Source organism: Antennarius striatus, chromosome 6 (genome assembly GCF_040054535.1).
Source record: "Antennarius striatus isolate MH-2024 chromosome 6, ASM4005453v1, whole genome shotgun sequence".
NCBI lineage: Eukaryota > Metazoa > Chordata > Actinopteri > Lophiiformes > Antennariidae > Antennarius > Antennarius striatus.
This window is the reverse complement of record NC_090781.1, coordinates 3,811,971-3,832,761: the sequence shown is the minus strand read 5'-3', so window position 1 is coordinate 3,832,761 and position 20,791 is coordinate 3,811,971. Positions and strand designations below refer to the sequence as shown.

The following is a 20,791-nucleotide window of genomic DNA, read 5'->3' as shown; positions in this document are numbered from 1 at the left end:
CCTCTTTGAAAAGTAACATTTCATACAATATGTCAAGGAATACAAAAATATATTTCCAAAATGTTCACAGACTAAGTTAAACACAGGATCTGTTGAGCTTTTGAACTTAAAACTAAGGTTAATAATATAACTTCAGGTTTTTTCTTTTCCGTTTTAGTAAAATTAGTGTGGCGTAGAAATGAGTACACCCCACTGAAGGTCTCTGAGTAAAGCAACCTTTTAGGCTCCCAATGTGGACCTGAACAAACCATTAACTACAGGTGAGTCTAGATACTCATTACACTGTGTTCATCAGTCAGTTGGCTACAAAAGGCTGTTACCTGAAGCAAACCGCCCTCTCCCATTTCCTGCTGTCAGCAATGGCACCACATGGCAAGGAAATGTCTCTGGATCTGAGAAAGCGGATTATTGCCTTACATAAGAGAGGTGAGGGCTACAAGAAGATCAGTAAAGCCTGACTTATTAGTAAGAACACGGTCCCAAAAGTGATCCAAAGATTCAAGACAGATGGAACTGCAACCAAAGTACAGTGACGTACAGGCCGGCCAAGAAAATTAGCACCCAGGCAGGAGCGTCTTGTGATGAGAAAAGTTTAGGAAAATGCAAGTGCACAACTAAGGCTAAGGAGGTAGAGGCTGAAATTGGAGTGACTATCACGTGACACAATGTGCCATACAGTGCAGTGGAATGACATGCATGGGTGTCGTCCCCGAAGGAAGCCTCTCCTAAAGCCAAGTCACAAAAAAAACGCCTCGAGTTTGCAGGGCCCATGCTGAGGAGGATGAAGGCAACTGGGACTCTACTCTGGAGTAAAGAGACCAATCTTTTTGGAACTGATGGCTTCAAAACGGTCTGGCGTTGCAAGGGTGAGGAGTACAAGGAAAAGTGCATGGTGCCCACTGAAACATGGAGGGGGTAGTGTTCTTATGTGGGGTTGCATGAGTGCTGCGGGTGTTGGAGAACTGCATTTCATTGATGGCATCATGAATTCTCAAATGTACTGGTCAATACTGAAGGCTAACATGCTTCCATCACTTCGGGCCGTTGGTTTTCAACACGACAACGACCCAAAACACACATCTAAGGCCACTGCTGACTTTCTGAAGAGGAACAGGGTAAGAGTGATTCCACGGCCAAGTATGTCACCTGATCTGAACCCTGTAGAGCATCTTTGGGGAATACTGAAGAGGCAGGTTGAGCATCACTCTCCTTCCAACATCCAGGCTCTACAAGAGGTCATCCTGGAGGAATGGAGAAAGACTGACGTGGCCAAATGTTGTCGCCTTGTGCGCTCCATGCCAAGGAGAGTTGGGGCTGTCATTGCAAGTAATGGAGGCCAAACAAAGTACTAAATGTATTGGATGTAGTCGTGTTTGCTGTGGGGTGTACTCATTTTGGCTCCACCACACTTTCACGGAAACAGAATAAGAGTCATTTCAGTTTCACCTTTCTGTTTGAGTTGTTATGTAAGAACTGAATGCAATAAACATCATCGAGGAAGTGTTTGGGATATATTGTTTGTGTTCATTTTAATACTGTGAAAAACTTCTTTTTTCAGTGGGGGGGGGGGTGTACTCAATATTGCTGTGCAGTGTACATGCTCCTTCATCATGATGGTGGTTTTATTTTGAAGGGTTTTTGCGCGGAAGTACGATGCATTTGCTGAAAGAAGAACTAAGAAATCGGAAACAACGTGGCCAAAACAAAGCTTAAAATAATTTGATGAAATTGCTGTAAGGACCACCGTTAACCCTTTAGATGATCTGCATAGTGCTGGTAGCGGGACACGGAACCGTCCTGGAGACGCAGATCAAGGTGAGGTCAAGGCTGACGCGGGAGTTTTAGGAAATAACAGCGACGAGAAGTTCGCCTCACAAGTCGTTGACCTACATTCCTACAGCCTGTTACCTGTTCACCAGCATTTTATTCACAAACTTAACTTAAACTTACAAACTTACCAAATAATCAGTGGGTGATTTTGATAAACTTTTAAATAAATTAAATCACCTCAGCTAAGATAAGATATTGTCACCTTCAATGGAAATGTATTCATTGTGCACAAATTGCTCCCACTTTGTTTCATATGCAATTTTCATACCAGAATTATTTGTATTCATGATCTGTATCGTATCCGTTTCAACAGATGACACTATTTATATATAAACTGAGGGTTGCAGTGTTCTGCTTCTGACTATCTTTAAATATAGAGATTTTAACCACAGAAATGTAGAATATTTTTCATAAGAAAAGCCGACACGGTGGGGCAATAGGTAGTACAGCCCTGTTGCCTCACTGCAAGACGGTTGTGGGTCCTGTTCTGTGTGGACTTTGTTCTCCCCATGTCTGAGTGTGTTCTTTGGCTTCCCCCCCACCTCCAAAAACATGCATGTCTGGTCTGGTGAATTACTACCAAGTAATCTACAACATCCAGGCCTTTGGTCACACTGACCTGTTGGGGTGTTGATTGATGTTTGTTTGTTTTTTTACAATTCGACTTTTTGAATTGTGCCCCCAGTATGATGACACCGGCTTGTACAGCCACCTGACTGGGGTACCAAAGGCCTTACTACCTGGAATAGGAGGGAAAAAGATTCTTGACTTTTGGTGGGAAACGGTGAACACGTGCGTAACACATGCAAAATGTGACCTTTCTCTTATTGAAAGAAGAGATTTTTCTTGGTGTCGTCAGTCCCTCAAAACAAATCAGTTATCTTCTGTTTGCATCTGTGACCTCCGCAGGAGACAACTGTTCACAGAAGTGTACCTCGTCACAAATGCAGATAAGTCAGTACTAACTCCGTTACCCCAAAGTTGATTCGACTCCTAACAGTTTGACTGCAGTCAGACTATTTTTGTGCTTTGACTCGTTGTCGTGATGCTAAACGGATCAGGTATAAACACTTCGAGCGCTGGGCCACCGCTAACGACTTCCCGGTGGAGAACATAGTGAACGACGGCAGCACCACCCTGGAGGATCGTCTGGGGGCTGTAGCTGATCTGCAGCTGGTCATTCACAGCCGCCGGCTGCAAGACGACATTGTGGTGGTACGTTAAATTTTTTTTTTTTTTTTTTTTTTTTTTTTTTTTTTATATACTGGTTTGATCCCCGAAGGGAAATTAAGACAGCACACTCTAGCTACTGATTACAAACGCATGCATACATATTTGTGAGTACAGGCCCCTGTATCACACACACACACACAAAGGGGCCTGTAGGCATGCAGGGGAGGTAGAGTGGCAGGCAGCTCCTTCTTGGTGCGCCTCAAATGAGCAATTTGTAAAGGGGACGGCACCTTGCTCAAGGGTGCCTCGGCAGTGCTCCGGAGATGAGCTGACACCTCCCACTGTTAGCTCACCTCCGGGTATTTTTGGGGGGGCGGGAGCGGGAATCGAACCGCCGATCTTAAATCATAGGACGACCCGCTCTACCGCCCGCTTTACCACTGAGCCACTGCCGCCCCTAAATGCATAATAATGTGACGTTTCACTTTATTGAAGAGGTATGTTCTTTTTAGAACTGAATGTCATACAATGATACCTATCACTGTGTGCACACAGATAGCGGGAGACATGCTGTGTGCGGACCAGAACTTTGACATTGCACAAGTGATACGCTTCTTCAGGTCAAAGGTCAGATTTTCCCAATAAAAATGAAGGCGACCGTAAAAAAAGACGTTTTCTTTATTGAGATTTAAATATTGAATTTATGGTATATAACAACCAAAAAAGATAGTCAGACGTATTCTCTACCATCTGTGAGCAGATTTTAGAACAGCTTTATTCAGCTGATACCAGGTCTCTTGACCTGGTATCAACAAGATAATGAAAATCATTTGAATCTGTATCTTGATGACCACATTGCATGTATAAAAATTATGTCTTTAATGAAAAAAAATCATGTTTGCCTATAGAGCAGGCACCTGAATTGTTTGTTGAGTTGCGCGGAGTCAAAGGATTGTTTTCTATCTTCTTGGCCAAATGCAAAATGTTCAAATGAAAGGTCAGATGAATCTTTTTGTGGATTAGTTAAAGGAAACTAGTCGTAACTCACCGGTTTGGGTCTTTGCAGCCTGGAGAACTGATAATTTACTATGAGCTGGAGGAAAGTGAGAAAAGCAGCTCAAGGGGCATCGTGGAGGTCTGCCCCGACTCCCACAGGTAGGACGGTTTTTCTTTAGTTTCATAAGACACATATAAAGGACCAGAACTTAATGGACAAATATTTTTTTATTTGCTACATTACAGAGTTGATTTAAATATACTGTTTCTAAATTAGAATAAGTCGCTTCCTGGAGAAACCACATGATGGAGTGATCCAGTCCCGGCTGGCCAGCGTGGTGTTTTACTGCATCCAGAGAGACAGTCTGTCCTTCCTGTCTGACTTCATCAAGATGCAGCCCAGAGCTGCAGACAGGAGCTTCGGACGATTTTGGGTTCGTAAGTCCATATTTCATTAGGAATAAGTTTTACTGCTTGGATTATCTATCATACAAAACTCTTCATTTTTAAAAGATCTCTGTAATAGATGTTATATAAAACATTTTCCTCTGGAAAACACAGTACTACTACTAATACTACTGCCATTCAAACCCAGGTTTGTACAATTACAAGACAAACCAGTGAGTATAATGGGCTAGATGAATTGTAATCGCTTTCCTGTGAAAACTGATCATTTGTTTGAACAAGTACATATCTTTAATTTGATTCATATCAAATTATCTATACACAAATTAACAATAATTTGTTTGTGGTGTGAATAGCACCCTTTGCCTTCTTTAGGATCTGCATCTATATAAAACGCATCCACAATCATGAACTGAAGTAAAAACCTGTTTTTCCTGTCTTCTGTCCTCAGGAGTGGCTCATTAATGAGAAGCAGCTCGATGTGTTTGGGATGAAACTTCCTACCGGCTTCCAGCTCATTGGACAAGTGGTTCGTATCCTTAAATCAGTACATCACATGACCAATGTTTTACAGTTTTCCATCAGATTCATACATTACAAAGGAGACAGATTAATTCCTACAATTTGTACTTTTTTTTTTCATCCCCAATTTATTATGTATACCGAAGACGAAATGATCTTTATTAACTTAGACCTCAGAAAAGCAACATTATTGGACAAATGGTATACTTTTAAAACTGATGCAGCAAAGTCACAAATGAAATCATTTTGTTAAATTCTGTTTTTTCCCCCGCATATGTCAAAGACACATAAAACGAGGTAGATTAAAAAAGAATAATAAAAATTATCCTGATATTTATAACAATTGACAAGAAAGAAGAGACTATATATATATATATATATATGGAGGGGGGACAGATGTTGAAAGGTGTGGTTTGGGAGCAGTGAGTTGATCTTATATATAGTCAATGAATGAATGGTTCCCAAACACCAAAACAGTTGAATTAGGATTAAATTATTTTTTCTAAAAGCAGAGAACTTAACGCGTCTCAGTCTCACTGACAGTACAGCATCAGATTTTCATTTTAATTAAATACAGTTTTTCTCTGCCATTGATTCAAGAATTGCTGTTTGTTTGATAGAATGATTATTGATTAGATTGGATATTGAAAAGTTACTTCAGGATCCAGGAGAAAGCTATCGCCAAGCCAAAAATTTTGTGGTTGATGACATTTCGTGGCGCAGTGGAGGAAGCTACCCTTCCCATTGAAAACACAGAAAATCTCTGAAGTTAAATAAGATTGGCATAAAAACTTTAAATTGAATTACTTGGAATTCAATGTATACTCATGAAATATTTCTTAAATAATTTGTATTTTTATTTCCCCCTTTACTCTGAGTAGCAGTTCCTCTTACTTCAGCTTTAAACAATTGAATACTTTTGCAACTAAATCAGTTCTAGGGTCAATAATCAATAATAAACAAATACAAATAACAACGTACAATTGATTTGTAAAAAAGAAAAAATATAAGAAAAATACAATAGTAATAATAATAATAACAACTATAAACTGTAAAGACTGTAAAGAAATTAATTAGTAAGTAATTAGTAAAAGTTTATGAGAGAATGTTGTGGAAATAATGACACGCAAAAAATTGATAAAGTTATGGTATTAAGACGTACATGCAGCAATACAGCATTATAGTTAGTAATAGTAATTTGAATATTTGAATGGAATGAGGTATATTTTCCAAGTGAGTAAATACCTGATATTTATATAAAGTGAAATTTTATGATTCCGCGTGCGTGTTGAGTGTGTGGCTCTCTCCTCTCTGTTACGTCATTTTGAAGCCGGGAGGGTGAAACAAGCTTTCATGTATTTTAGATTTGTTATACATGAACTGAAATATTTCAAGCCTTTTTGTTACCTTGAATGAATGAATGAATGAATGAATGAATGCTTTTGTAGTTCGTGCCCTCTGATGTTTGAAATTTAGCTCTCACCTTTGATAAGTATGGTTTACAGCTCATGGACATCAAACTTTTGGTCAATTAGAATATTTCTTTAGATAGTCCTCAACTTACAAACACGATTGGTTCAGATAGGTTGTTTGTAAGATGAAACGTTCGTGAATCATTATTTATTAAATTTCAATCCATAGTCACCATTTGACGTCATTTAAAAGTCATTTCTACTCTAAATATGAAAGTACTATTCCCTAAGACTTACCTGCTACAAGTCTTTTGAGTTTAGTCGTTCTCGATTATACATCGAAAAACAATACATGGACAAATAAAATCAGGTTTACTTCATTTCACTCAACCACAAATATTGGACTGCTAAAATCACTAGAAAACTGTTAAAAGCACATAATATTGTAATAATAATATTGTATTAACTATAACTGCAGTAGAGATGGAACACGCGGACACAGGCTTTATTTATCTCTGTACACAGGAAATTGGAACAGAGACACAACTCCACTCATAACTAACTCACTAACTCTCATTCCCATTTCTCATGTCTGTCATTGTACAATAAGTAAGAATAAAAATATATATTCATATTAAATAAAAATTAGTTAACGCATGGTGATAGTTTTGTGAGACAATTTAAGCTACAGGCTGTAGTTATAAAACTAAAAGAAATGCTTGATATGTATGAGACCAGAATGTCGTTTTCTGAAATAATGGATAAAAATATCGAGTATTTCCATGATGTTCTAATTTTCTAACCCTACATCACGTTTTCTCGTCATTAGGGCCTGTCAGACTACACCAAGTGGCTGACCCACTACTCCAACAAGCAACTAGACAATCCGACAAAGCCAATCACGTGCCGATCATACGCCAGGTAAGAGAAAACAAACTCCAGTTTGGATTAATTTACTGTGAATTATCTTCCTTTCAAATAGAATCCCTGATGATCAGAGTACTTGAATGAAAGAAGACAATAAGAATTCACTTCCCAGTGTGTGATGACCCGCAGGGTGGGGTTAATAGGGAATCCCTCAGACGGCTTCAATGGGAAAACCATCGCCATGACGATCTCTAACTTCTGGGCTGAGGTCACGCTAACAGAGAGCCAGACTTTGGTAGGGCATGTTAACACTTCTACTCACAACCATAAACCACAGAACCTCCATCGTGGACGTCGTGTGCAGGAGTCGCGTTACTTCCTGTTTCCTCTGCAGGTTTTGGTGCCTCATCCTCTCAACGACCCCACAGAGTTCGGAAGCTTGCAGGATCTGTTCTGCATCAGCAGGAAAGAAGGGTGGGTACACAGTGAAGTAGATACACGAGGATTTTTCTCGGTAAAGCATTTGAAAATTCTCCGTCCACCGTCCGCTGTAGGTATCTTGGGGGTCTGCGGCTGCTCCAGGCTACCTGTAAGAAGTTCTACCAGTTTTGCTCCAAACAAGGGTGAGACGCGTAACGGAGAGAACACCAATGATATCCATGCACATATCAATCACTTTGCTTTTCAACACCTGTTTTTTACTTATTATCAGGATTACATACAATAAAAAATACCCAACAGATCTTCAAGAATGGTAGATCAGCAAAGTGGGGATTTTTATGTTTTAGAATGAATCCAGATAAATATTAAAGACATTAAAGATTAAAGATTGATTTTTTTTCAACATCTTAATTAAGACTCTGCTAACTCCACAAAACTTTGTAGACAATGGGGTGTAACTTACATAAGATATGGTCCTGATAGGAGCAAACTCTTCTCAACAATGTGGTGTCAGCGTTGTCATTTCTTGCAATGGGTTGTGTTTACTTATTTATCTGTTTGATCTTTTGTTTTTTATCGGAAGCAAACATGTTTCAGTCGGATTGTGGACAATCCTCTCTCATCTTAGATGGAATCTCTCATTATATTTATATATCCTTGCGTATAAGTCATTGGCAAGGCTTCTGTAGTCAACGTGCACATCTATAAACTTCAAACTTAAATAAATGCAAACATACACAAATTTCTGAAGGATTTCTGTCTGGGTTTTTTACCTGCAGTATTGCTTTAACAAAGCAGAACTTCACACTGAAGTATGACACCAACATTCCTCGACAAGTGGTGAGCATTAAATGAATTCATGCTTTCTAATAAGTAAAGCCCTGAAAGAGTCATATAATAGTGAAATGATTTGTCTCTTTGTCCAACAAGGGCCTAGCAGGAAGCAGGTAAAATGTCATTTTTGATTATTTCATTACAGCATTGTCCCATTTACAGATACTTTGAATATAAAACACTAACCCTTCTTCAAAACGTACCTTTTCCACAGTGCCATCGTCTCAGCCACCCTCAAGTGTCTGATGAAGTTCTACAACATCACAGATAATGTAAGGGTGTTGTCCATCTCCTGATGCAGACATGTGGAGTAGTAGTGTGTGGGGGTTAAACACCCTTTCTGTTTACTCAGGTGGACTTTGTTTTATATTGAATTTAGTATGAAGCAGTGGCGGGCCGGGGCATTTCACAGTGATGTTCTACTTAATATCTCAGTTGAATAAATACATCCCATAATACTGTTAACGGCTAAAAAAATAAAATAATAAAATATAAATAATTATAATTATAATTATAAATATATATATATATATATATATATATATATATATATATATATATTTTTTTTTTTTTTTTTTTTTTTTTCCAAGTTAGATCAATCCAGGTCACAATGGTGGTGGAAGCTCCTCCAATGAACCCAAAAAGAAAAAAGAAAAAGAGAAGCATTGATATAGAAATAACTAAATGTACCACATGTTTCGTATTTCTATTTCACACTCCAGGATCTCCCGAAACCGATTCGAGCCAACTTCATCCTCAGTGTGGAGACTGACGAGCTTTTTATCACCGCTGGTCTGCAGGACAGAGTAGTGCAGGTCAGTAGTGGATTTAACGGTGCATTTTTTTCATTTACCTTCTGGCTGCATTCAGACGGCAGGAAAATCGGGTTTCCGATCAGATTCCCCTTTCATATCTGATATTTAGGGTTGTGTGTGGAGCTGTTCACACTGAAACACATCTGTCCAAATGCAACCTCCTGAATGTGGTTTCAATCCATCTTGAAAAAAATAAATAAATAAATCCGATTTTATGTGATTTGTGATCATTCACACTACAAAAGAGACATCCGATATCAATCTGGTTGGGGTAAAAATCAGATTTTGGCTGCCAGTCTGAACGCAGCCTTTATGCAGTTGCTGCCTCATAGCATGAACTCTATTTGTCTTTCTAGGTCTATGAAGGTTTAGTGTTCATGGATTTCAGCAAGACACTCATGGAAGATCAGGGATACGGTATTGAAGACATAATCTGTTGTTGCTAAACGGCTGGTACTAATAACAATTGTAATACCTTAACTTTTTTGGAATAGCATGTTTACATGGTTATATGAATTCTGATGCAGTTTATATTTCTTCATTCTGAAAATTTACACAAAAATTTTGTTCTGGATTTATTTTTTTTAATAGAAAAACACATGTTTTTGTTTTTGTTTTTAACCGTTCTCAGGGAATTACGTGTCTATGGACATGAATGGGCTCCCCCCATTCTGGCTGGCTTACCTGAGTGACCCCAGTGACTCTGGACGGATCCACAGCAACGTTCGCCAGCGCTGGCTCAGCGGTACCTGTTTACCTCATACATGCATACGTAGAGCCAAACACAGTCCATACAGTAATACCCTCAAGCTGCAGCGTTTGGTGTGAGACAGGAGGCGGTTTCCAAGTTTTGACGATCTGTCGGTCTGCTGGGGGGAGTTGTTTTTAAGTGCTTGCTGTCGTGTGAGTCTTTCTAAATCTTCATTCAGTAATTTGAATTTGTTCACCCACAAGTCAGTTCAACAACTTGTATCTCAAGGTATATCCAACAGAGACACCAGGGGATGTGCAGTAATTCAGGTCAAATCGGTCCGCTGCACATAAAACTCGTGAATATGAGGGGTGAACTTGAGCTGGTTCAGATGTTCAGTCATGTCCATTGGGACAGTAAAACTTCAGGGGCCGGTCGTAGTCGACTGGCTCAGGATGCTTGATATTTTTCATTTCAATAGAAGTCTGGATTCTGTTCAGGCAAGCCGCAAAGCACCTTCCCTCTTGACAACTAACGCATATCGCTGTGCACAAGATGAACTCTGAACTATGTGATGTTCTTCTTCCACAGGGGAGTCTGCAGTTGTTGAAGCCATGGAGACGTTTGCTGCGCTGACTGACAGAGCCAGGTTGGTTTGTGATCTCTGTGTGAAATGTCGATCCAGACTTCAGAGGTTTTCTCCATGAAATCAGATCAAAGGCTGGATGTAAACAACCATTATATTATTTGTGTATAGCAACGGTACAAAACTGGCTTTTGGCATTCTGAGACATGTAAAAAGTTTCAATTACCTTTTATCTTAAAAATGCTTTTTTTTTTGTTCAGGGCAGCTATTCAGACCAGAGACTGGAGCACACTAGCACAGCTGATGGACCAGAACTTTGAGCTGCGGAGGTACTATTTTTATAGTTATATAATAATTATATAATATATATAATTATATAATATAGGCAGGACTTTATCATAATTATATAATATTTTATATAATTAATAATAATTGAGAATTAATGATTAATTATTATATATATATATACAGTATATAATATGTTTAAGTATATAATATAGACGGGACTTCATAATAATGACATAATATTGATATAATATTTTATATAAATAATTAAAATTAATTGATTACTAATGATTAATTAGTAATTATTATATAATTATATATGTAATATATATACAGCATATAATATATATAATCATAAAATATAGGCGGGACTTTATCATAATTATATATTTTATATAATTATTAATAGTTAAAAAATAATTATTAATGATTAATGTAAAAATATATTATATACAGTATATACAGTATATAATAGATATAATTATATAATATAGGCGGGACTTTATCATAGTGCAGATATATTTACAGTTTAATGAGCATATATTTCATAGGACCATCTACACTGATGAATGTTTGGGTCCTGGGAATCTCAAGATGGTCCAGTTGGCGAAGCAGGTCAGTGACCAAACATTCTATAACCAGGGTGGTGTGTTGTTTTGTTGTTGTTGTTGTTGTTTTTACGTTTTCATGCATTTATTTTTTCTCCTGCTTCTTGCAGTTTGGCTCATCTGTGAAGTTGCCGGGCAGTGGGGGTGCCGTAGTGGGTTTGTGTCTTGATAATGCAAGACTGGTAAGACTGCATTATGTAGAAATAAATGTCTCCAGCAGACAGTCCATTTCTATAATCAGCTGAGACTTTGAGTTTAATATTCATGTTAAAATTGTCACCTTTCTGATTTGAAGGAATTCACAATGTTTTAATATTAGTAAAACTTAGAAATCACAAAAAATGTGGGAAAGCAAAACCTTAAGGCTGGATATACCACATTAAATTTAAATATATTTAATTATGTGACAATAAAGCCCAGAAGTGTGATGCAGTCTGTGTTTGACCTGCTAGATGGAGATGAGACAGGCGTTCCAAGAGGCCGGCTGTGTCTTCTGTGTCATTGGACCATACAACCCATCTATCAGCACTGCCAGTGGCCAGCACTAACATCACCTCTACACCCCTCAGTCAACCTGTTATTGGTTGGACATGGACCTCAATACCCCTGGGCTAATCATTGCATTGGGGGATCATCTAATCTATTTAAAATAGCGATGACGGCTATGCCCATATTCACTCTTTGGTAATTTATTATAAAATTATTCACCAAATTAGTCAAAAAATATTTATTCAAACATCAGGCATCACTTTTTTTTTCCCTTGAAAAATTAGCAAAAGTGCATATTTCAAAATTTTTTAATCCAGATTAGATGAGATTCAAGAGGATTCAGATGAATTCTCTTGTATCAGTGTTACTGATAAAAATGTAAATATTCTATTTCTCTGTGTAATTTATACAGCATCTACGTATATATTTAATCATGTTTGTAAAGTGAAGGTAATTTTTGTGTAAAATTAAAACCCATTTTATGACTCTTGATTTTGTATGTCTACATTTATACTATATAGCACTGCCCCTGTGTGTCCCAAGTTTCCACTCACAAATTATCAATACACAAGAGAAAATGTTTGCTTCTGTGTTGACAAATGTGATTTAATTTGACTTGATGTTCATAGATGAGGCAAAACAGATTATTGAAGGCACCAGGTCACTATGTCATCAATACCGGACGCAAACAATGAGCACGGTGATAACCAATCTAAATAATCTGTTTATTCAACCAAAAATTAAAGCTAAAAAGCAAGCAAGGATGTTTGTGTAACGTTTAAGTGATCAGAGAGGCAATAGTCTGTTTGTACAAGAAAAAGATATTCAGTTGAGTCTATTGATACAGAATAAAGACCTGCTTTACCAGTTCATGAGCTTTACATAATAAAGGTAAACATACTATCATTATGACTTTTGCAGTACTTTACTGTGATTACGCATCTTATAATTAGATCATGTCTCAAAAATGTAATACAAAATATTACAAAATAGAGGTAACTATACATTTATTAGAGGACATACATCATTATCAGGTGATAAACACCTCAGAATTATGAAAAGTAATTGTATATTTATAAGAAGATATAATTATGAGCAATGACTTTATGAGATAAATATAACATATCAGCTGAATTCCTCAAGAACACACCAGTACCAGCTGCATGATGCTGACTAATGCAGCTGTAAAGCACCGGTATGGGTCAAAGGAATCTTATATCTCTAAAGGCAAGAGCTGTCCCCTCTTAGCCAATGGGAAGCTTCGCTGTGATAAAAACAGGAAACTAATTCCTCTAATAGATTCAATGCTGTTGAGACAGAGACTGGAACTCCTAGAAAAGGACTGATTTTCTTTTATGGTTCCAATTCTAACCACCTCAAGTCATAGATCACAGATGAATCCTAGGATATATAAAATAGCAGTTCAACCAAAAAAAAAAAAGGTAATAATCTGCTCACCCTATGCTGATGGGAAGTCAGGTGACATTTCTTCATGAGGATTTGAAACGAAAAAAAAAAACAACAGAAAACGACTCCAATCGATTTTCCCCGTCTTATTTCTTCTAGTGGGATTTCGGTGACATTCCCGGTGCTCTTGTGACGCGGATGCTCCTGTTATTTTCATCCTTGGAGACAGTTTCTGGACACGCAGTCACTGAGCAAAACTTTCCATGTTTGAATGCCTCAACAATTTATCTACTAAGCTCACATGTTGCTTGTTTCTTTTTCTACAGCGACATGAAAAGTGTAACGTTAAAAATGATTTGTTTTATTTGGCTGTAACTGGTCACCTCTGACACCCCCACCCATCAATCAGGATGGATTATCTGGCATCGTTGGTCTGCCTGGCCACCGTCAGGATCTCTTTGGCTCCTTTACTCAGCAACAAGTCGGCCAGGTCGAGCCCCAGCCGCTCAGCTTTGTCCTGGGATTCACCTGAGATGTTGTTGGCTGTGACGCCGACCCTCTGGACGAGCTCGTCCACCTCCTCCACAGCCTGTCACACACACACACACACACACACACACAAACATCATCAGAATTAACGACGCAAAAGTAGCAACACAAAAAAATGGGAAATGTAGACGTCGGACAGCACGTCTCCCGTTACCCTGTGAGCGGCAGCGACGCTCGTCTGCATGGTTTCCTTCAGGCTGTCCGATCCATCCAGGCTGTACACAGCACCGGTCAGGTAGAGCTGCAAACACACCCAGAGCCCCAACCATCAGCCAAACACCAATCTGTCATTCATTTACAAATTAGTGCTCAAGACATTTAAAGTTTATTCTGATTATTATGCTTTTTTTTTTTTTTCCTGTGGTGCAAGAATTAGAAGCAGTTACTACCATCATCATCATCAGTCCAAAGCAGGGGGGGTCAAACTCATTTTCTGAGGGCCACATCAACATGATGTCTGTCCTCAAAGGGCCAGATCTAACTTATAGATGTAACTAAATGTAACTCAAAGTTAAGTAAATGTAACGACTCCTTAATTTTAAATAACTTCAAATTAAATTTATTACTTATTCAAGTTATAAACATCACATTTGCACAGAAAAATTTGTTTTTCTAACTTTGTTCATAAACGTTCTTGATTACTGCATTGTGGGAAATGTAGTTTTTGGTCAAAGCACACTTTTGACCTATTCGATTTTAGACACTCTGACCTTTTATGCTCTCGGGGGCCACATGAAATGATGTGGTGGGGCCACATTTGGCCCCCGGGCCTTGAGTTTGAGTCACTTCAGCCAAGCCTCACCTGAGAGTCTTTCACTTCAGTGTTTACAGCAACCGGGACACTGCAGCCCCCCTCCTACAAACAGAAGTTAGACTGAATACGTGCAGACTTTTATATGGATAGAACGAAAAGGTCAACTGTGTGTGTGTGTGTGTGTGTGTGTGTGTGTGTGTGTGTGTGTGTGTGTGTGTGTGTACCAGGCGCCTCAGGAAGGCCCTCTCGGCGATGCAGCGCAGCACGGTGTCAGGATGATGGAGGACGGACACCATCTCCAGGATGTCTGCGTCTCTGGCTCGAACTTCCACAGCCAGCGCCCCCTGACAGCAAACACATTCTACTGACTCCACACACCCCCCCCAGCACAGACATGGATACTGACAGCACTGGATATAGTTTACAGCTCTCCTCTCCTCATTAACCATGTTTTCCATCTACGCTTCTTACCTGTCCCACAGCATACATGCAGTCTTCAGGACAGAGGACCTACGAGTGTAAACACACACACTGTCTGACTTCTGGACCAAACGCGTCTCGCTGGGGCGTCACGGATGACCCCTAAAGGTCATGAACTACCTGGCTGATCCGGTTCTCCCAGCCCATCCTCCTGAGGCCAGCAGCAGCCAGGATGATGGCGGCGAAGTCATCCTTCTCATCTAGCTTCTTCAAACGTGTGTTCAGGTTACCACGCTGGGGGGGGGGGGGGGGGCAGCTCAGGAAAACACAGAGGTCCATTCTTGTGTGCTAGAAACGTCGGGGGTTAACACCTATGTTCTTAATGCCGTCTAAAAGGATACGATATCTTTGAACTCTAGGTGAGGGAAGTTCTTCTTCAGCTGAGCAGCACGGCGCAGTGAACTGGTGCCGATCACACTACACACACACAAACACACAACAGTTGTCACACTTTTTTAATAAGAGCACAAACAATAACAGCTGACGCGTCTCTTTAACCATACCTGTTTTCTGGTAGAGTCTTCAAAGTTTTTCCCATGTGTTTTGGGTGTAGAACCACGGCATCATGAGGGTTTTCTCTCCTGAAAGAGAGTGACACATAAATCATTACTTATATATTCTAACATTAGATTCCATAATAACAATAAGGCAGGCAGACACCGCAACATCCCGCGACATCATCACGTTTTTGTGCCTCTGGCTTCCTGAAAATGTTTTTTGTTTTGTGATTATATTCCATCAGGTTTCTGAGACGCGTACCTAAAAAAGGTATAAAAGTGAAAATTTGACCTTGACCTAATTTTTCCAAGGTCAAGGTTGTGATCTAATTTTCATTCCCTTTGCCTCCCTTAATAAAAGGCCTTCTGGTTCATTTTTCTATCTTATCCAGTTCCTGAGATATGTGCAAAAAAATGTACAAAAGTTGAAATTTGACCTTGACCGGGTTTTCTCAAGGTCAAGGTCATCATCTCCTTTTCATCCCCTTTGCTGCCCGAGTAATGTGCTTTTTTTGTTTCATCTTTCTATCTGAAACGGCTTTGCGGGATTTAATAATACAGAAACAATATTTATACTATTTATAATATTTATAAATAAATATATTTTATATATATATATATTATAATATTTATAACAATATTAAAATTTATTTGTCTTAACAATCAAACAAATCACAAATAAATAAATAACTCCAGTGTTATATGACAAAATATACAGAGTTTTGAGGATTGACCAAGTGCCAACGAGCCAGCTACACAATTCTCCTTTTAAAAATGATCACAAAATGCTTCAGAAATACAATTTAAAGCTGAATAAATGCGTTGTTCCCCACTGGACCAAAGGTAGAGACATTTTTACTCAAAATTTTCTCTGCAGTTATTGTGTGAGGCAAGAGAAATTAATGCATGATTTACAATTTAGTTTAGTTTTGGTTTTCATTTTGAAAAAAAAAAATCTGATTGGACATCGTGCCGAGAAAGTTTTCTTTTATAAAGATTTTTTAAAGTTAAAGAAGATGATAGTGATATCTGTAATGCACCTATGAATTGACAGAGATGCTATTCATCAGTGGTGTGAGCAGACTCACTTCAACACAGCACCAACAGTGAACCCAGGAGGTAGGGTGGTGGGAAGGTCTTTGAGTGAATGAACCACCAGGTCGACCCTGTGGGACACAAGGGAACACAGTCATGTTCACATGTATGTACCATTATGTCTCATGGTATATAATGCAGCCATTCAGTGTGTGTGAGCAGGACGGAGCCACCTGCTACATCTGAGGTGGGGAAAAAAAGGTTTTCACTCATTGGTTTTACAGGAAGCACCCGGTTGTAAAGGGCCTGAGGAATGACAGGGACTCGGCTCACGAGGGGTAAAACATTACATACGGAATCTAAAAATGCAAAAGATTTCATGTGGATGTCTGATGGTGAGTTCTGAAGGGGGTATGGTGTAACAATAGTTTAATAACGGTGTAACAACAGGTTATCATCGGTCTAACAACGGAGACACTCACTCGTTCCGCTCCAGAGCGTTCTCCAATTCTTTGGTGAATAAACTCTTCTCTCCAATCTGTATTCATAGGAAGAAAATAATGAGTAATAATGATAACTTTATTAAACAACAACTTGGAAAATAAAACATTTACAAAAGGAAACTGAGACAGTGAAGTAATGCCCAGTAGTTGGTAAAAAAAAAAGGAGGATAGAGACAAGAGAAAGCCAAAATAACAGTCATCAAATACAAACATGGGATGAACATGGTTACGTAATAGAAGGGAATAAAACTATAAAAGGCATCATCTGACAATACAACAAAAGAGTAAAGGGATAAAATCCAATAAAACGTAGGAAAGTCTAGTACTGTCCTGACAGTTTCTGAAATTATCTCAATTTTAAATCTGTTTTATTGTTTGGCTATGTGGTTTAGCACGTAGTTGTCTTGGTAACCTGGGTTTCCACTCTTTATTATGTCACTTTACAAACATTCTTTTTTTTAAGGTGTTATATAAGTAAAGATTATCATTAAATACTATTTAAACTTGGCTGGATATAATAGTTATTATTTATTAGTGGCAAACACAACGAACATGACCTAATGCGGCCTTCAATTTGCTGCCTCACCTTAGATAAAGCAGTGTCAAGGATCTTGTCTCCTATGGTTGACATGGCAACTGAAAGAGAGAAGATGCAGATATTAAAAAATATGCGTAAATGTGCACCAAGTGTTCTTGATTTTCTCACATTTACCCTAGTTTTACATGTTTATTTTTAATTATGCTATTTCTGCAGGTTTGATGTCCAACAGAACGTCTGCAGTCAGTATCCTGTGCTTTAGTCATGGTTAGTCAGAGGTTGTTAAAGTCACCACTGAAATTACACGCCAACAAAGCCTGTAAGTGTCCTCTGACAGAAAGTGAGCGTAGAGACGATCCTCACCTATTTCCAGGCCGACGTCCGGGTACAGTTCCTTCAGCTGGTCCGCCACGCTGTCCGTCTGGATGCGGGCCAACTGGAGACAGAAGAACACAGAAAAAATACTTGACTTGGGCTGAATTACACTGATGGACACAAGTTTCGACATCTAGCATCTGGAGGAAGAGATATCTCAAAATGCATTCTGTCTTCAAAACATTCTAAAAACTTCATAAATACATTAAAACAAGCAGAGATCATCCCATAATCGAATTCCTGTACCTGGCTCTTCCGGGTTCCAATCCTGATGACACGACTAACTTTTCCATTCCCATCCTGTCAAGGAAATAAGAGACACAAACCAAAGAGATTTGAAATCCTTTCCTTCCGAGCAGCTTAAAGAGATCCTTCCCTGCACCACACACAACCTGCCTCCTCCATTTTTACTTCATACATGTAATGAATGATTTCCTCTGCTCGCCTCACCCTGATGAATTTGTACGGCCTTTCTTCCATACTTCTTCGTCTCCACTGAGCTTCTACACTGTGGGGGCTATTGTGTCTGCCTGATGTGTCTCACCAAGGAGCCGCGCTGAGGTCATGTAGCCTCGATGATGATGAACGGTGGTCTTTATTACCCGACACTGCCTTCTTCTCTTTATGACCTCCACCCCAAGATATCTCTGGTTGCAAAAGATAAGTAGTGCCAATTCACTGAGTCCGTTATAAAAAGCAGGGAGGGGCCTGAGGTGTGGTCGTGGGGCTTCATCCAAAGACACTGTGTTGCTACAGAATGTTCATCTTCACAAAGTCTATTTCTAAATAATCATGAACAGCCACCACATACAGGAATCCTTCCTTAAAGTCAGCACAGTAGATGGGGGGGGGGGAAGCATATTGATCACATAATTTATTTGTGAAAGGGAAATATAAGAATGAAAAAAATTGTAAAACTGGTAAGGGTTTATACTCCTTACTGGGAACTTTTACATGTGCTCTGGTCAATACTTTGCACATGCCTGCAGAGAACTACATAACTCAGATGATGAAGCTATTAATTCAGGTATTTCATTATATTTAAATGCCTATTTTTTAACCCTAACCCTTTGGGGTCAGGATTGTTGCAGCAGTAGCTCAGCCCACTAAGTCTCGGACTGGGGACCTGCAGGGTCGCTGGATCAAAAATTTCGGAGTGTGAACTGACAGTGGGCCACTTTTGTGTGTGTGTGTGTGTGTGTGTGTGTGTGTGTGTGTGTGTGTGTGTGTGTGTGTGTGTGTGTGTGTGTGTGTTACAGCCACAGGATTTAAAAACGTTGTTGTACACTTGTGCATGGTGACATTAAAGACATTCTATTCTATACCATTTCATTCTATTGTAGGCCTGTACCCATTATATTTATGCATGTGAGCGGTCTGTGCTAGAGTGGACTAACAATTTCCTCCAGGATTAATAAAAATTGATTACAAGTTAAAAGTTGATAACGTATTGATTTTAACAAAAAATAAACATGATGTAGAGACTGTAGTCGTCTATAAAAGTACCATTTGTGTCTAATGTGAACATTTTATGTTTGTTGAGGGTCAATCAATCTTTTCAGATGCTTCTTCTTGCTTTGGTTATTACCAGATTATAAATATAGTTTGACAATATTTATAATATATATACACATGCCGCCGAGATAGGCTCCGGGCTCCCCGTGACCCGCTGCAGCGGACATAGCGGTGGTAATCTGAAGATGACATGACATGACATGACATGTACATTTATCATGGGAAGGGGTTGAACAATTGCTTTATTGTGATGAAGTCACACAGGTCGAGACGAGCAAAACAGAATCAACTGGATTTGCTTTATCAATCTATTTTTTGCTCTTCTTGACACAATATTAATTTATTTTTCTTTTTATTATCACTATTAAAGCTGTATTTTTGGAGAAGAAAAAATAGTTAAGAAATAGTTACAAGACTGCGTAATTAAAACAGTTAAACCTTACATCACACTAGAACGCTTCACTGTACTCTAATATGTCAAATTTGAAGGACGTAACTTTTTTCCCACTAGTCCAACGAAAACACGGAATACTGAAACAGACAATGAGCCTGACCAATCAGAGGCCAGAAAACTGTGACGCACCCGGAAATAGTGCGCCCTTCCCGTAAGGATGAGCATGCTAACTGTCGGATCAGGAAACTTACCTTTATGCTCGCTTCCCCCGACATAGCGGTGGTCCGGTTCTCTTTGCCAGTACTGCACGAATCCGCGTCGCACTACGCTCGACGCTAAAACTATTTTAAAAACATGAAATCCTTGAAAACATCCGACGACTCCCGCACACACGACCTCCTATGAATGAACGCGGAAGCTGTGACGTCACGGAACTAGTTCCGTTTCGAGGCTTCCAAGCGTGTGCCGAGTACGGGAAGGGGGCGTTTCCGCGATGCGCGAATGGACGATTACTTCCTTTAAGGGGGAGGAGCTGAAAATGATGACGTCGGAAGCCTCCCTGCCCGGCTGACAAGTGACTGAGTCTTTTTTTTTTTCTTTTTTTTTTAAATTTTTAAAAAAAAAATTTTAATTTTAATTTTTTTTTAATTCTTTTTTGATTCAAGAAGTAGTACAGATTTTGCTCCGATATTAACCCTTTAGGCTCCATTCAAAAAGTGATGTCCGAATGGCGCTTCATGGGGCTTCGAACCGTTTGACACAATTATGCCGAAAAATGTTTCATCACTTG

At 39.1% G+C, this 20,791-nt stretch overlaps 2 protein-coding genes across 8 annotated transcripts; one reads left to right on the top strand and one right to left on the bottom strand.

The window, feature by feature from the left end:
- Positions 1-1,664: 1,664 nt before the first annotated feature.
- On the top strand, positions 1,665-12,444 carry gkup (glucuronokinase with putative uridyl pyrophosphorylase). Of its 6 annotated transcripts, XM_068316997.1 has the most exons (23): positions 1,665-1,815; positions 2,516-2,622; positions 2,740-2,784; positions 2,892-3,045; positions 3,559-3,630; positions 4,070-4,158; positions 4,277-4,433; positions 4,856-4,933; positions 7,168-7,259; positions 7,395-7,500; positions 7,600-7,679; positions 7,760-7,828; positions 8,426-8,486; positions 8,577-8,593; positions 8,695-8,752; positions 9,203-9,295; positions 9,652-9,712; positions 9,927-10,040; positions 10,578-10,635; positions 10,833-10,901; positions 11,409-11,472; positions 11,576-11,647; positions 11,918-12,444. In XM_068316997.1, exons 1-23 carry the CDS (start codon positions 1,759-1,761, stop codon positions 12,011-12,013), a joined length of 1,869 nt encoding a protein of 622 aa, XP_068173098.1. In that variant the 5' UTR covers positions 1,665-1,758; the 3' UTR covers positions 12,014-12,444. The 6 variants fall into 6 exon arrangements, with proteins under 6 accessions (XP_068173098.1, XP_068173097.1, XP_068173096.1 ...); XM_068316996.1 differs by having other exon boundaries at positions 2,516-2,604; positions 7,395-7,679; XM_068316995.1 differs by having other exon boundaries at positions 7,395-7,679.
- Positions 12,445-12,665: 221 nt separating this feature from the next.
- Positions 12,666-20,420, bottom strand: LOC137596448 (porphobilinogen deaminase-like). Of its 2 annotated transcripts, none has more exons than XM_068317003.1 (14): positions 20,253-20,420; positions 18,339-18,392; positions 18,081-18,153; positions 17,766-17,815; positions 17,159-17,214; positions 16,730-16,807; positions 15,648-15,725; positions 15,486-15,561; positions 15,265-15,378; positions 15,136-15,174; positions 14,889-15,008; positions 14,713-14,766; positions 14,065-14,151; positions 12,666-13,950 (listed from the first exon to the last, which is right to left on the bottom strand). In XM_068317003.1, the coding sequence occupies exons 1-14, from the start codon at positions 20,274-20,276 to the stop codon at positions 13,777-13,779; spliced, it is 1,077 nt and encodes a 358-aa protein (XP_068173104.1). In that variant the 5' UTR covers positions 20,277-20,420; the 3' UTR covers positions 12,666-13,776. The 2 variants fall into 2 exon arrangements, with proteins under 2 accessions (XP_068173104.1, XP_068173103.1); XM_068317002.1 differs by lacking the exon at positions 20,253-20,420 and adding an exon at positions 18,543-18,739.
- Between the last annotated feature and the right edge of the window lie 371 nt (positions 20,421-20,791).

Bases quoted from the DNA above. Each gene is read 5' to 3' on its own strand.
- gkup (XM_068316995.1), top strand. From the start codon at position 1,759: ATGATCTGCATAGTGCTGGTAGCGGGACACGGAACCGTCCTGGAGACG. The intron at 7,260-7,394 runs GTAAGAGAAAAC...GATGACCCGCAG, and splicing joins ACGTGCCGATCATACGCCAG to GGTGGGGTTAATAGGGAATC. The intron at 10,902-11,408 runs GTACTATTTTTA...TATATTTCATAG, and splicing joins CAGAACTTTGAGCTGCGGAG to GACCATCTACACTGATGAAT.
- LOC137596448 (XM_068317002.1), bottom strand. From the start codon at position 18,572: ATGGAAGAAAGGCCGTACAAATTCATCAGG. The intron at 17,816-18,080 runs GTGAGGATCGTC...TCTCTCTTTCAG, and splicing joins GGACGTCGGCCTGGAAATAG to TTGCCATGTCAACCATAGGA. The intron at 15,009-15,135 runs GTAAGAAGCGTA...GTTTGCTGTCAG, and splicing joins GCATGTATGCTGTGGGACAG to GGGGCGCTGGCTGTGGAAGT.